The 15,494-nt window shown below is 37.9% G+C and overlaps 1 protein-coding gene across 1 annotated transcript; it reads left to right on the top strand.

The window, feature by feature from the left end:
- The first annotated feature begins 1,289 nt into the window (after positions 1–1,289).
- Positions 1,290–6,705, top strand: LOC109244066 (cellulose synthase-like protein D4). The gene is made up of 6 exons (XM_019411096.1): positions 1,290–1,995; positions 2,940–3,335; positions 3,421–4,225; positions 4,449–4,853; positions 4,928–5,262; positions 5,501–6,705. The coding sequence occupies exons 1-6, from the start codon at positions 1,523–1,525 to the stop codon at positions 6,459–6,461; spliced, it is 3,375 nt and encodes a 1,124-aa protein (XP_019266641.1). The 5' UTR covers positions 1,290–1,522; the 3' UTR covers positions 6,462–6,705.
- The last annotated feature ends 8,789 nt before the right edge of the window (positions 6,706–15,494 follow it).

The raw sequence follows: 15,494 nt of genomic DNA, 5'->3' as shown, positions 1-15,494 counted from the left end.
TGGAACTCCATTGAGATCGACGGGGGGCACCTTGTTACCAGGTGCTACATTGTTGTTCTCGCCATGGTGGCCGGACTCAGCATCCACATTTAGATGGGCTGACTGGGAGTTCGACATTTCAAACTTTAACCCAAAATCAAAGATACTCCAAAGAACAAGTGTAAAATAGGGTGTGTTGTGGAAATTTGTATCAAATTGCCACTATTATCCTTAGCCCCACGGTGGGCGCCAAACTGTTTACCCTCAAAATCGGATAACAATTGAATTTGTACGTGATTAGTTTGATACAAACGATAAATTGAATTAGAATGAACAAGTAAAGGTATAGTAAATTTAAACCACGCGAGGAGAATGATTCTAGCCTTAGTGTAATGTTCACCCTCGATCCGGGCTCACAGTGGCTAGTATTGATGAACAAGAAAAAGAGCTTTGATAACAGTAATATAATAATGTATTGCTTTGGAATGCGTGTTACAAAAGTGCCTATTGAATTATCAGACCCCTTTATATTGTAGAGGAATCCTACTCTAGGTACAGTTACATAAAAGGTAAAAATCTTCTATTTTAACCGATTGCCGATTCTTCGTCGACACATGCCGAGATCCACGCCATGACATCCGGCCAATCGCGGATATCACGACCTTTTGTTGATCGTGTTTGTGCCCGACAATATTTCCCAAACTCTTTCGGGATTAGGACCGATCCAGGATCATGATCCCGATATTCTCGAGGGCGGGCGTCATGCCCACGGACTCTGACTCGATGAGACCCTTGTTTTGATTCTGGTTCTTCATCATAATGTTTTGAGCTCGATTTACCCTATCGGAGACTGGGGTGTACCGTTAGCCCGATTTTACCCGTACACAATGTGATCGGGACGTCTGGGGTTCGAGCCGTGGAAATAGCCTCTTGTAAAAATGCAAGATAAGGCTGCGTACAATAGACCCTTTTGGTCCGGCTCTTTCCTGGACCCCGCGCATAGCGGGAACTTAGTACACCGAACTATCCTTTTAAGATATAAGAAAATTTTAAAAAATAAATAGATTAATTATCTATTTATCAACTCTCTCATTTCCATCTATAACTCTCCTACTTAATTAACCAACTTTTAAAATTTTCCACACGTTTATTTTTCCGCACAACTCTCTCCCATCCAACCAAATTAACACTCTCCATCTCTTCCGAAAGTCTTTCTTTGCTTGGCATATCTCTCATTGGTTCTCCGTAGTAATCGGAGAACTAATTAAAAAAAATTCTAAACCTTTGTTTTAGCTGACAAAACTTGTAATATTGATAGTTAAAATGAATAATAATTCAATGGCAACCTTTCTTTTCTTTCTTTTTTAGTACTCATAAATTTTTTACAACATTGAAAAAACAAGAGTGATTCCCATATCTATAATGAAGAAAGGAAAGATCTGTTGCCAAAGACCACCCAATTAACACACAAGTTTTTCATCAACATTTTGGTGAAAAATAGTTAGTTTTAATTACTAGATTATGTTTTGAAAAAACTGAAAAAATGGCAAGTTTATCAGGAGCACCATCTAAGAAAGCAATACGTAGCCCTGGAGGAACAAATCCAGGTGGTTCTCAAGGTGGTAATAAAGGAAATTCAAGTGGACAAACAGTAAAATTTGCGCGACGAACGTCGAGTGGACGATATGTGAGCTTGTCAAGAGAAGATCTTGACATGTCAGGGGAATTTTCAGGTGATTATATGAATTACACTGTACAAATTCCGCCGACGCCTGATAATCAGCCTATGGACACGTCCGTGGCAGCAAAAGCTGAAGAACAATACGTTTCTAATTCGCTGTTTACCGGAGGATTTAACAGCGTTACTCGTGCACATCTCATGGATAAGGTCATTGAATCTGAAGTTAGTCATCCTCAAATGGCTGGATCCAAGGGTTCGTCGTGTTCGATGCCTGCTTGTGATGGAAAGATCATGAAAGATGAAAGGGGAAATGATGTAATCCCTTGTGAATGCAGGTAAATAAATAATTAAGCAACACTCTTTATGTTGTTGTTCTAGTGTATTCCATCAATTAGAAATGAGTTTAAGTTTCGCGCACAGATACTGTAAAAGAATATTTATAGGTAAAACTCTTACTCCTTCCGCTTCAGTTTAAATGACACACTTTCTTTATAGTTCGTTCTAAAAATAATGACACATTTTTATATTTAGAAACAATTTAACTTTAAACTTTTCATTTTACCCACTTTACCCTTAATGAGAAGCTTTTATAGCCACACAAATATTATGACCCCACTAAGCTTTTATCCTTTAAACTTTTAGGATCAGATATTTCAAAAGTCTTCTTTTTCTTATACTTTGTGCCAAGTCAAATTACCTCTTCTAAATTGAAATGGAGGGAGTAATAAACATTAATTGGTAATATGATAAAAATGGTTACTAACTTACTGTTACATGTTAAAATTTGTTTTACAGCTTGTTTGGATCGTTGTTACATGTTGTTTCATATTGTATTGTATTGTATTGTTTTGGATAAATAGAACGTTTGGGTAGATTGTATCGTTTGCCGTTGTTTTATGATGTCATACATCAGTAATACCAAGAATAAACTTGTAATATTATAAAGAAAATGGGGTTGAATTATTATATAAAAAGAGGGTAGAGGATAAAATAGGATATATAATAATAAGGAAGAGCAAGATGAGAAAAAAAAAAGAGATAAGATAACGATGCGACGACACCAAATCGGTTGTTACATAAAGTTACACTTTTCGTCGTTGCATAACAATGGATTTAACGATATGATACAATAAAATTAATTAAACAAACATTGTATTTAAAGGAACAATACAATACAATACAATACGAAACAACCATGCAAACAAGTTGTTACATTGCTAGTGTAATTTGAATCCATTAGAAATTGTGCTGATAAGTATTTCTTTTGAGCGTTGTTTAGGTTCAAAATATGTAGAGATTGTTACATGGACGCACAAAAGGACACTGGTCTATGCCCGGGTTGCAAAGAACCTTACAAGATCGGAGATATTGATGACGAGATTCCAAATTTTAACAATGGAGCATTGTCTTTACCGGCACCAGATGGTGCCAAAGGGAGTCGTGCCAACATGTCAATGATGAAAAGAAATCAAAATGGAGAGTTTGATCATAACAAATGGCTGTTTGAGACACAGGGCACCTATGGATATGGAAATGCTTATTGGCCTGATGATAGAGATGGAGATGATGGCGGCGATGGAATGCAAAAAGGCGTGCTCGATACATCTGCTGAAATACCTTGGAAACCCCTTAGTAGGAAGTTGCCAATACCGCATAGCATTATTAGCCCTTATAGGTATGTACTTCAATTTTGCTACAATGGATAGTTATATAGTAGTTATATGCATTTTAATTTTTTGTGAATTAATGGCAATGTACAGGTTGCTAATTGTTATTCGACTAGTGGTATTGGGCTTCTTCTTGACATGGAGAATAAGACATCCGAACCCGGATGCAATATGGCTATGGCTGATGTCAATTATATGTGAAATATGGTTTGCATTTTCATGGATTTTGGATCAAATTCCTAAGGTGACGCCTGTTAACCGCTCTACTGATCTAGTGGTACTGCGCGAGAAGTTTGAAATGCCATCACCATCAAATCCTTCGGGTAGGTCAGATCTCCCTGGAGTTGATTTATTCGTGTCAACGGCTGATCCAGATAAAGAGCCACCCCTCGTCACAGCCAATACAATCCTATCCATTCTAGCAGTTGACTATCCCGTGGAGAAGCTAGCTTGCTACATTTCAGACGATGGCGGTGCACTTCTAACTTTTGAGGCAATGGCTGAAGCTGCTAGCTTTGCAGATTTGTGGGTACCATTCTGCAGGAAACATGATATTGAGCCTAGGAATCCTGAAGCCTATTTTGCCTTGAAAGGCGATCCTACTAAGAACAAGAAGCGATCTGATTTCGTCAAAGATAGACGAAGGGTTAAAAGGGAATATGATGAATTTAAGGTAAGGATAAATGGTCTGCCAGATTCCATAAGAAGGAGATCGGATGCATTTAACGCTCGAGAGGAAATGAAGCAGTTAAAGCACATGAAAGAGAGCGGCGCTGATCCTGCAGAGATAATCAAAGTTCAAAAGGCTACTTGGATGGCTGATGGAACTCACTGGCCGGGAACATGGGCATCCCCGAGTAGGGATCATGCCAAAGGTGATCATCCTGGAATCCTTCAGGTATAGCAATGGTTATTTTCTTAAACAAATTACTTTCTCTACCTGCTCAGAGTAGGGGTAAGGTCTGCGTACACACTATCCTCCCCTAGACTCCACTTGTGGGATTACGCTGGGTTTGTTGTTGTTGTTCTTAAGCAAATAGTACATAGTTCTCTTTTTTTTTTTAAAAGAAAACTAATCGTCATACATTCATTTTGCGAATATATGCCTATTTAATTTGTAGGTAATGTTGAAACCCCCTAGTAGTGATCCACTAATGGGAGGGGGTGAAGAAAGCTTTTTGGATTTTTCTGACGTGGACATAAGGCTTCCAATGTTTGTGTACGTGTCGCGTGAGAAGCGGCCTGGGTATGATCATAATAAAAAAGCTGGTGCCATGAACGCACTTGTGCGAGCTTCAGCTATATTGTCTAATGGCGCATTCATACTCAACCTTGATTGTGATCACTATATATACAACTGCTTAGCTATTCGTGAAGGGATGTGTTTCATGATGGATAGAGGTGGAGAAGACATATGTTATATTCAATTCCCTCAACGATTTGAAGGCATCGATCCCTCTGATCGTTATGCCAATCACAATACTGTGTTTTTCGATGGAAATATGCGTGCACTTGATGGCCTCCAGGTACATATCAAACATGACTTGCATTTTTCTCAATTTCATAACCATATTAAACTTGCTCGTCCATTTATATATAGGGTCCTATGTATGTTGGGACGGGTTGCATGTTTAGGCGATTTGCACTTTACGGCTTTGATCCAGCACAACCTGATAAGATACCACAAAAGGGTGCAGAGGCTCAGGCACTGAAAGCCACAGATTACGATCCTGACTTAGATGTGAATCTACTACCTAAGCGTTTCGGAAACTCAACAATGTTATCCGAGTCTATTCCAATTGCTGAGTTCCAAGGCCGCCCTATCGCTGATCACCCTGCTGTCAAGTTCGGACGACCTCCTGGTGCTCTTCGAGCCCCAAAGGAACCACTTGATGCCACCACTGTCGCCGAAGCAGTCTCTGTCATATCTTGTTGGTAAGCTCCTTGTATTTAATTAATTCCAAGTTATTACAAGTTGTTGGTAAACTCATTACCATATGTAACAGCTCAGTCCACTAGTTATATAGTCCACTTTGAGCCTATGTCGCACGGGCATTAAAATGTGTCACTAGGGTCTAAGGCTTGTTCACTTATATACCGAGCATCTCTCCCGTGTTTTGTCGATGTGAGATTCGCCTGAGGTGTTACGTTTTCACAACATTAATTAATGCAGGTATGAAGACAAGACGGAGTGGGGTGATCGAGTAGGATGGATTTATGGTTCGGTGACAGAAGATGTGGTTACTGGATACAGAATGCACAACCGTGGATGGCGTTCTGTTTATTGCATAACAAAGCGCGATGCCTTCCGTGGATCAGCACCCATAAACTTAACAGACAGGCTTCACCAAGTGCTCCGTTGGGCAACGGGTTCTGTTGAAATCTTTTTCTCAGGAAACAATGCATTTCTAGCATCCAGAAAACTCAAGGTCCTCCAACGTCTCGCGTACCTGAACGTTGGCATTTATCCATTCACTTCCCTTTTCCTAATCGTCTACTGTTTTCTCCCTGCACTCTCCCTCATCTCAGGCCAATTCATCGTCCAAAATCTCAACGTCGCATTCCTCATATTTCTATTAACTATAACTGTATGTCTCATCGGGTTAGCTCTCCTGGAAGTGAAATGGTCCGGCGTTGCACTAGAAGATTGGTGGCGAAACGAACAGTTTTGGCTCATTTCAGGAACTAGTGCCCATCTTGCTGCTGTAGTTCAAGGTCTCTTGAAAGTAATTGCTGGCATTGAAATTTCTTTCACACTGACTTCTAAATCTGCTGGAGAAGACGTCGACGACATCTACGCCGATTTGTACTTAGTCAAATGGACTTCATTGATGATCCCACCTATAGTTATTGGTATGATTAACATTATTGCTATTGTGATTGCATTTTCCAGGGCAGTGTTTGCTACAGTTCCAGAATGGGGCAAGTTTATAGGTGGAGCTTTCTTTGCTTTTTGGGTTTTAGCTCATTTATATCCTTTTGCTAAAGGATTAATGGGCAGAAGAAGAAAAACACCTACAATTGTGTTTGTTTGGTCAGGACTTATTGCAATTACACTCTCCTTGTTATGGGTAGCTATAAATCCACAACAAGGTAATCCTGTACAAGGTATTGGTGGCTTTCAGTTTCCTTAAGTCATCAATTCAGATTAATTAAAACCAAAATATATGTTGTCAGGATTTAGAGAAAGTAGATTTGAAATTAATGTAATATATTATGTTGATTTTTTTCATTTTTTTTGGGGCATATATAGAGTTCGAGTAAAAAATAATGGATCTCGAAACATTTACGCTAGCATGTATCTCGAAAGAGACCACTTAAGGAAACATTGTTATGTTTTACAAAATTTGCAAGTTATTGGCTTTTTATGTTTGTGTATGTACTTTCTTTTGCTCATGTAATTCCTTCTCGTTTTCCTTTTTTATAAGATGATCAACTTTCTTTCATTTTTACCGTAGTATAAAGGCCGACTGCTTCATTATAGTTTTCGGCTTTAACATATTCGCAAGAAAAGAATAAATAAATAAATAAATAAATAAACATCTTCTCAATTCATTGGCACAAAAAAAGGTCTTTGTTTGAAGTTTGATAAAGTATTTTATTTTTTTACCGAACAACGCTAGAATTATAATGGAATAACTAAAATTCATAGTTTTAAGGGTTTCACGATTAGAATAACCCCATATATGGAAACACAATTGTTATAAAATGAATGTAGATTAATCATAAAGATAATTTCAATCATTGTTGAAATTAAATAGGAAATCGACATATTATCTAAGTAATTCAAAGAGAATTGCGTAATTTGCTTCATATGTTTTCCGTTAAGCTTCTTGTTGGATTATGGGTCATGGGTCGCTCCATGTGGGCTGACCCGACCCGGTTAGGAGAGATAAGAGAGAGGTTAAAGGGAAGTTACCACTAGAGCACAAGCACCCACTAAACTGAACCTGCAAAAGGGGTGAGTGGTGGGTTATCTTCCTTAACTGCTATTACTCTCCCTATTTATCTGAAGGAGACAATATAGAAAAAGAACACCGGAAGAATTTTCTCTAACTTAAGAATTTTCTCTGACTCTCTTCTTCTTCCAACGAAAAACACACACAAGCAAGGGCATCTAATTGGTGGAAGATTAACTTCGTTTCCTAGTGATTCAAAGTTCGATTTGGGGCAATTGTTTCGGTGGTGAGTTCAACAGTTCTTCCGCTGCATTGATAGGTACGCTAATGTTGTTCTCGCCCCACAATTATTATTTCATTTAACAGACTATGGCATCAAAAACTATCATTGCTGACTTAAACAAGGGTGACAAACTGAACGGTGAAAATTATGATATTTGGAGCTGTAAGATGTGGTATGTGCTGGAAGAGCAAGATGCTCTTGAAGCCATTAACCATGTCATGGTTTGCCCAGAGGAGGGTAACACTGCCCAACATAGGAGAGATCTTGAGGCTTACAATTCTTGGAAAAAGAAAGATGCCACTACTCGTGGAATCATTGTAAGCTCAGTTGCTAATGATCTCATCCACGAATGTGAGCAATATCCTACTGCTCAAGCCATGTGGGCACATTTAAGGGAGGCATATGGGGGTACGACTGTGACTCGCCTTCGTCAGCTGACAATCAAGTTTGACACGTAGAAAAGGCGTCATGATCACGGTGTCAAGCAACATCTAAGGGTAATGTCAAATATGATTGCTCAACTCAAAAGTGTTGGCCATGTTCTCTCTGATGAGCAGCAGGTTCAGGCAGTGATTCGGTCTCTTCCCAAATATTGGGAACATTTGAAGGTTAACTTGACTCACTATGATAGCATCAAAACTTTTGCTGATGTTGCCCGTCATGTGGAGCTTGAAGACGAGCGGCTTGGTGCTGCTAAAGCTGTACCTAATGCCTTTGTGGCAGAATCAAGTGGTACAAAGAGATCAAGTTTCAAGCGCAAGAAAAACTGGAAAAATGACGGAAAGGGTAAGGAGACCGGAGAAGGACCCTCTAAGAAAAGAAACAAGCCAAATTCCAAGAAAGAAAAACGGTTCTTCAAGAAGAAAGACAAGACCAAGATGAAGTGTTACAATTGCCAAGTTCCAGGGCATTTTGCTCGTGGGTGCACTGAGCCGAAAAAGGTAGCATTTCAAAATGCATCTCTTAGTGCTAAATATGTTTCTAGCACTGTTTTACTAACTGAATCTTATCCTGTGTGGATTGTAGACTCAGGGGCCACCGACCATGTGAGCCGCGATAGAGAAGCGTTCATAGAGTTTCGTCGAGTTCCACCTGGATCAAAGCATGTATATGTGGGAAATAATGCAAAGCTTGAAGTCAAAGGGATAGGCACTTGCAGAATGGACATGCGTGGTGGCCAATCTTTGATGTTGCATGACGTCCTATATGTTCCAGAGATTCGACGAAACTTAGTATCTGTGTCTGTTCTCCTAGATTTAGATTTCAATTTGAACTTTAGTCGCAGTGGTCTTAGAATTACTCAGACAATGTTTTTTTTTATGGTTTGGACATCGTTATGATGATTTTATTGTGTTAGATTGTAATCCTTCTACGTATAACTATTATGTTGACCGTTGTGTTGTGGCATGTTATTCTAGTAACAATGAAGTTGATGTTATCACATGGCATGCAAGATTAGGTCACATAGGGCAGGATCAAATGAATAGATTGGCTAAGGAAGGACATTTGGGTTCTTTTTGAAATGCCAACTTGTGAAAATTGTCTTGCCGGAAAGATTACACGTAAACCATTTGGAAAAGCTAAGAGAGCCGATTTTCCATTGCAATTAATTCATTCTGACATCTATGGTCCAATGAAAGTGAGGGCTAGGTCTGGTGCTTTATATTTCATTACGTTTATTGATGATTTCACGCGCTTTGGTTATGTCTATTTGATTTCTCATAAATCTGAAGCACTTGAATGCTTTAAGAAATATTTGAATGAAGTTGAGAATCAATTAGACAAAAGGATTAAGACCCTAAGAACCGATAGAGGGCGTGAATATCTATCAAAAGAATTTGAAGAATTGTTCAATGAAAAGGGAATCACTAGACAATTAACTATTCCGTACACACCTCAACAAAATGGTGTAGCAGAAAGGAGGTCCATGATGGCGTAGGCAAATTTACCTATCTCCTTTTGGGGAGATGCGTTATTTGACTGCAACTTACATATTGAACAAAGCCTTCTAAATCAGTTTCTTCCACTCCTTATGAGCTATGGACTGGCCATAAACCAAACTTAAAGGATTTACGACCTTAGGGTTGTGCTGCATATGTAAAAGATTCTTTTAGCAAGTTTGGTAAATTAGGTCCAAAAGGCAAGAAATATATCTTTATAAGATATTCAGAACACTCCAAAGGGTATGTGGTCATTGGTGAATTAGAGGATGGAAGTGTTAGTGAGATTGAATCACGAGATGTCACATTTCTGGAAAATGATTTTCCAAAAAAGGGCGAGGTAAAGAATAGTGAGCCTCTTTATGAAATGTTGAACTCAGATAGTCAGCAAGTGTCTTCTGACATAGTTGATAATCAAATTGATCAAGATATTATTCTTGATCCGAGTGGGAGTGGGAACTCTCAATCCCAAAATCCTTCTGACAAATCTTAATTTCAACTACGAAAGAGTGTCAGGAAAAATATACCCAAACGTACTGAAATGGAGGATTATATTTTCTTGGTATCTCCGACAGAAATGGATGAGCCAAAGTCTGTAACTGAGGCTTTATCGAGCCCTGGAAAAGATGAGTGGATGAAAGCAATGAAAGAAGAATTAGAGTCCATGAAAACCAACAAAGTCTGGGATCTAGTTGATCTTCTGCCTGGGCGTAGAGCTATTGGGAACAAATGGGTTCTCAAAGTTAAATGCAAAGTGGATGGGTCAATAGAAAGATACAAGGCACGATTGGTGGCAAAAGGCTTTACTCAAGAAGCTGGAATAGATTATGAGGAAACATTTTCACCAGTTGTGAAGTTTACCTCAATTCGCTTACTTTTGGCTATTGTTGCACGTTTGGATTTGGAATTACATCAAATGGACGTGAAGACAGCTTTTCTCAATGGAGAACTAAACGAAGAAATCTACATGGAACAACCTGTAGGCTTCATCGTTAAAGGCCAAGAAAAGAAGGTCTGTAAATTGAAAAGATCTATTTATGGCCTGAAGCAATCTTCAAGGCAATGGTATTTGAGATTTCACAAGGAGGTGATCTCATATGATTTCACCATGATCGATGAAGACCATTGCATTTATGTAAAGAAGTCCAATGGGATGTTTGTAATTCTTTCTCTTTATGTGGACGATATTTTATTGGCCGGAAACAATTTGGAGTATTTGAAAACTATCAAGTCATGGCTTTCAAAGTCTTTTGACATGAAAGATATGGGCGAGGCAGACTATATCCTTGGAGTTAAGATCCAAAGAGACCGTTCCAAAAAGTTATTGAGTCTATCTCAAGAAACTTATATAAAGAAAATCTTGGAGCGTTTTCGCATGAATAGTTGCAAATCCATGGATACTCCTATAGCGAGAGGTGAAACTTTAAGCCTTTAAATGTGTCCCAAGACTGAAAATGAAAAGGAAGACATGTCTCGAGTTCCATATTCAAGTACTGTCGGGAGCCTGATGTACGCTTTGATGTGTACTCGCCCAGACATTTGTTATGCCGTAGGTCTGGTTAGCGGGTATCAATTCAATCCTGGAAGAGATCATTGGAAAGCTGTGAAGAGAATTTTCAGATACCTGAAGGGAACTGCAGATTATTCACTATGTTATAGTGGAAATGATTCATACTTGAGAGGATATACAGATGCTGATTGGGCTGGTGATCGGAATGATAGAAAATCAACATCCGGTTATGCCTTCTTACTTAATGTTGGTGCTATATCATGGAAAAGTAAGAAACAAACCTGCACATCCCTTTCAACAATGGAATCTGAGTTCGTGGCTTGTGCGTCTGCAGTACAAGAAGCTGTTTGGTTGAAGAGATTCTTTGAGCATTTGAATATTACAAAGAACTCTCAGGGTCCCATGACTCTATATTGTGATAGTCAAGGGGCTATTGCATATACAAAAGATCCTAAGTATCACAGCAAGACCAAACACATTGACATCAAGTATAACTTTGTAAGAGACATGGTAGCAAGTGGAGAGATAAATTTACAGTACATTCCTACGCAAAATATGATAGCTGATCCTTTTACAAAGGCGATATCTAGAGACCTGTTTGAGAAACATGTTATGGCTCTAGGATTGCGAAGGATATGAACATATTTATGTATTGTAATATGACTTTAGTGTTATATTACGCTCATCAATATTTGACTCTTGAATTTTGCTATATCTTGTATGCATATGATGAATGTTTTGATGATAAAGTGTGTCGAACAAGTCGCGAGATTGGCTCTCTCACACAAGCAATCGCCTCTTGCATTAAGAATCGTGAAGAGATGAGACCTTATAGAACCTTGGATAATTCAGGGTTATATTTACTTGAAGATGTCGTTCTTGACAATTTACGAATTTCATTATTTGATTATGACTTGTTTTGTAAACCAGATGCGAGTTTCTCAGAGAAGATGGTTTGAGGATTATTAAAGTGAGAAACTCGGGTTAGACACTTGGAGGTGTCTAGACCAAGATCTGTACGATGTTGAATGATTAAAAGAATAAGACACACGCGTCAATATAAGGTGAGAACACCGTAACATGTGTTTCATACTACGTGTGCTATCGACCATGGGATAATGGAAGAATGAATCCCTGCTTCTTCATTGTGTGAGATCCCAAAGAAGTTACATTAACTTTTATTGGAATACCTTTTGACCTTTTAAAATTTCTTAAAGTGCCAATCGGTGTTGCTACTTTAGCATGCCACTAATAGCCATGATTGATTCGGCAATGCAGTGCATGTCTAAGAAAGCAGTTGATTTGGAATGGAAAGATTCGAGTAGAAAGGGAAGACGACTCAAATTTAGTAATTTAACATGTATTCATAGGTCGCCCATTACACTTACCATGAGGGTATTGAGTGTAATTGTGGATACAAAGTTAAATATGAACTCGAGTTCACCTCTTTCGAGGATGAGGGATTAAATAATTAGCTACTAGAGTAGCAGGTGATGTCTGGGGTATTGCGATTAACAAGATCCTCATGTTAGTAGTAAATCCCTTCCACATGTGATCGGATTTCTACATAGAGCTGTTAAACAACCTTAAAAGGATTAAAAATATTATGGCTCTTAATGCTCGCAAGTTGCACGAACTATTTGCCGGTATGAATTATGTGTGTTGCTTTCACGGTAGTTACTAGTTTGGATCTAGTCCACCTGTGCGAAGTGGGAGATGTTGGATATAAGGTTTGGGTCTTGGGTCGCCCATGTGGACTGACCCGACCCATTTTAAAAAGAGATAAAAAAAAAGGGGGATAAAACCTAAGGAGGTTATACGTAGGTTCTGACTCCTAAAAAAACTACCGCACGTTTTTTTTTTGTGAAACGTGGAGGAACAGTTAACATCGGAAGTTCTCCCCATCTCCTTTTCTTTATATAATTCTCTTCAGTAGAGAGATTTTTATGTGCAGAAAATTGCAAAAGGAAGAACACAGTGAAAATAGACATTTAGTTCGTGAACAAGAATTTCATTTTCAAGAGAGACGAAATCGGATTCGGGCAAATTGATTGGAACAGATTCTGGAAAAATCTTCTGCTGTTGTTAACAGGTACACAAATTCGATGTCCCTGTTACTCAATTTTACTTTCATAATGAAAGCTTCAATAAGTTATCTTGGAACTCTCAAATTGTTCAAATCAACTATTGTATATACGATCCCACAACAATTTGTCTCAAATAAAGACGATCCAGCTAGTGCTTCTTTTTCGGAAAAAAAAAAAAAAATATGAAGCTAGCTGGTCAGGAGGTATTTTTACCTTCACAAGGTCGGGGTAAGGTCTGTGTACGAAACCCCACTTGCGGGATTACACTGAATCTGTTATTGTTGTTGTTGGCATCTCATAACGGCAAATAGGGCAACAATGACTCCTCTCTAACCACTTGATAATGCAAACTCCATGAAACATATGTGAGCAAGGCATGCACAAAATCTTCCTCTCCTTCCCAAGTTCTTCAAAACAGATCACATAGTCATCATTTATATATTGATATTCATCAATCTCCTTCTCTCTGGCAACTCCATGTTGCTAGCTAGTAACATCCTATTGAAGCACGACGATTATTCTTCTAACGAAATTCTCCCATCAAAAAATTGGTTAACGGTTAAAGTTACACCAACGAACACCATCAAGTTTTGGCAACCCTTGTTAGACTCATCATCAACAAGTTCACGTACTTTGCCTATCATATCTTGAATGACAACGTGACGATAATTTCGATCAAACTCCTCACCCCAATGAAAAAATTTATTTTGCGTCTCACACAACTGACACTAGTTGTGTGAGGCCTCTTTTTTGTCTCACAACTGTGCGGGTCCCGGAATTTTGTGGACCCAGATGTGTAAGATATGGGTCCACAAATATGTGAAATAAAAAGAGGCCTCACACAACTAGTGTAAGTTGTGTGAGACACAAAATAAAATCACTCCACCCCAATTATAGAGATGTCCTTGCATGACACAATAGAACATATCAAATGACATGTATACGCGAGGGGGGAGTTTGAGATGACGAAGTGATTTGATATGAGTTCGCTCTCCTAATTGGAATTGTTCATGTCTATATCTATACAATTCATGAGTACGAAGAGGAAATTGAATGGTTAAAAGTGGTAAAGAAGAAAGGAGAAGTATTATATATTGTTATTGATATTTGTTGGTGTTAGTGAATTTTAATATTAAATTATAATATTAAAGTGCATTATTTCTTGTGAGATAGTGGTTATAAATTGGCAAGAAAGTGGTCATTATTTTGGTGTAACTCTTGAAACCACTAATGCCATGATCTACCACTAATTACCCACTAAAGATTAAATTTTGTAACCACCAACCATGTTCTACAATTTTATTATCCCACTACTTTATTATTTATTTTATGGAAGAGATTTTATACCTATAAATAGTGGCGTTTCTTCGTTGTGTTGTAGATGGAAAAAATCTTGTAGTGTGCATGAAAAAAATGAAATTGGTGTAGTAAAAAAGAGAGTTAAGAGAAGGAGAAAAATCTAAGTCTCCAACTTATTATCTACAAAGGAGAATATTATTTTTGTTGTAGGAAGGTGTTCATTTTGGTGGAGCTTTGGACTCAACAACTTGTCCAGAGTTTGTTCGAATTATTATACGACGTTGTCGGGCTGTTGTATCCTGGAGGGGACAAGTCAAGAGTATTACTGCTGGACCGGTGAAGATACTACCGCAGTGGGCTTGAATCTCCTTAAAGCTAGAGAGCGAGATATCTGCGCCTCATCTTGAAGAATATTTATTTATTTTTCTTCATTTTATTTTTCAACTGTAATTTCACCTAACAATTTTAAGGAGATTCAAATTTTTTTATGCTGTTGAAAAATAGCGGATATCAAGGTAGAAGTTCACTCTCTTTAATAGATAGAAGGGTAAAGTATTTTTCTACTTGCTTAGCTCAAGCGAAGGAAAGCTATAAACTTTTTTACCTTATATTTTTCATGAATATGTGATATGTTTTTTCATGAATTTTTTTTATAATGCTAAAGTGGGGGTAAAAAAATATCTTGCATGAATAATTTGAGTATTCATACATGAGCGAAAGTTGATTAAATCAAGAAGTGTGATAAGTGCATCTATGATAAGTCTTGGAATAATTCACATGTTGTTGTTTTCCTCTAAATTGATGATTTATTAATTTATGACTCTAACATGAATGTTACTGGAGAAACTAAAATTATGCCTAGTAGCTATTTTGACATGAAAGATATGTATGAGGCAAGTTTCCATGACTAGTCACATTATGTTGAGAAAATTTTGAAAAAGATAATTTTATTGATTGCAAGCATATTGTAACTCCTTTTGATTCAAGTGTTATTTCCTGTACAAAGTGATAATGATGTGATAAATCAAAAGGAATATGCTAGCTTAATTGGAAGCTTGAGAATATGTGACTGATTACACTTGATTTGAGATTGCATACGCAGTATGAGTACTTAGCAGGTTTACAAGCAAGCTAGGTAATGAACGTTGA

This window comes from Nicotiana attenuata, unplaced genomic scaffold (assembly GCF_001879085.1).
Source record: "Nicotiana attenuata strain UT unplaced genomic scaffold, NIATTr2, whole genome shotgun sequence".
Taxonomy (NCBI): Eukaryota; Viridiplantae; Streptophyta; class Magnoliopsida; order Solanales; family Solanaceae; genus Nicotiana; species Nicotiana attenuata.
The sequence above is the reverse complement of the archived record's forward strand: the minus strand, read 5'-3'. Positions and strand labels throughout refer to the sequence as shown.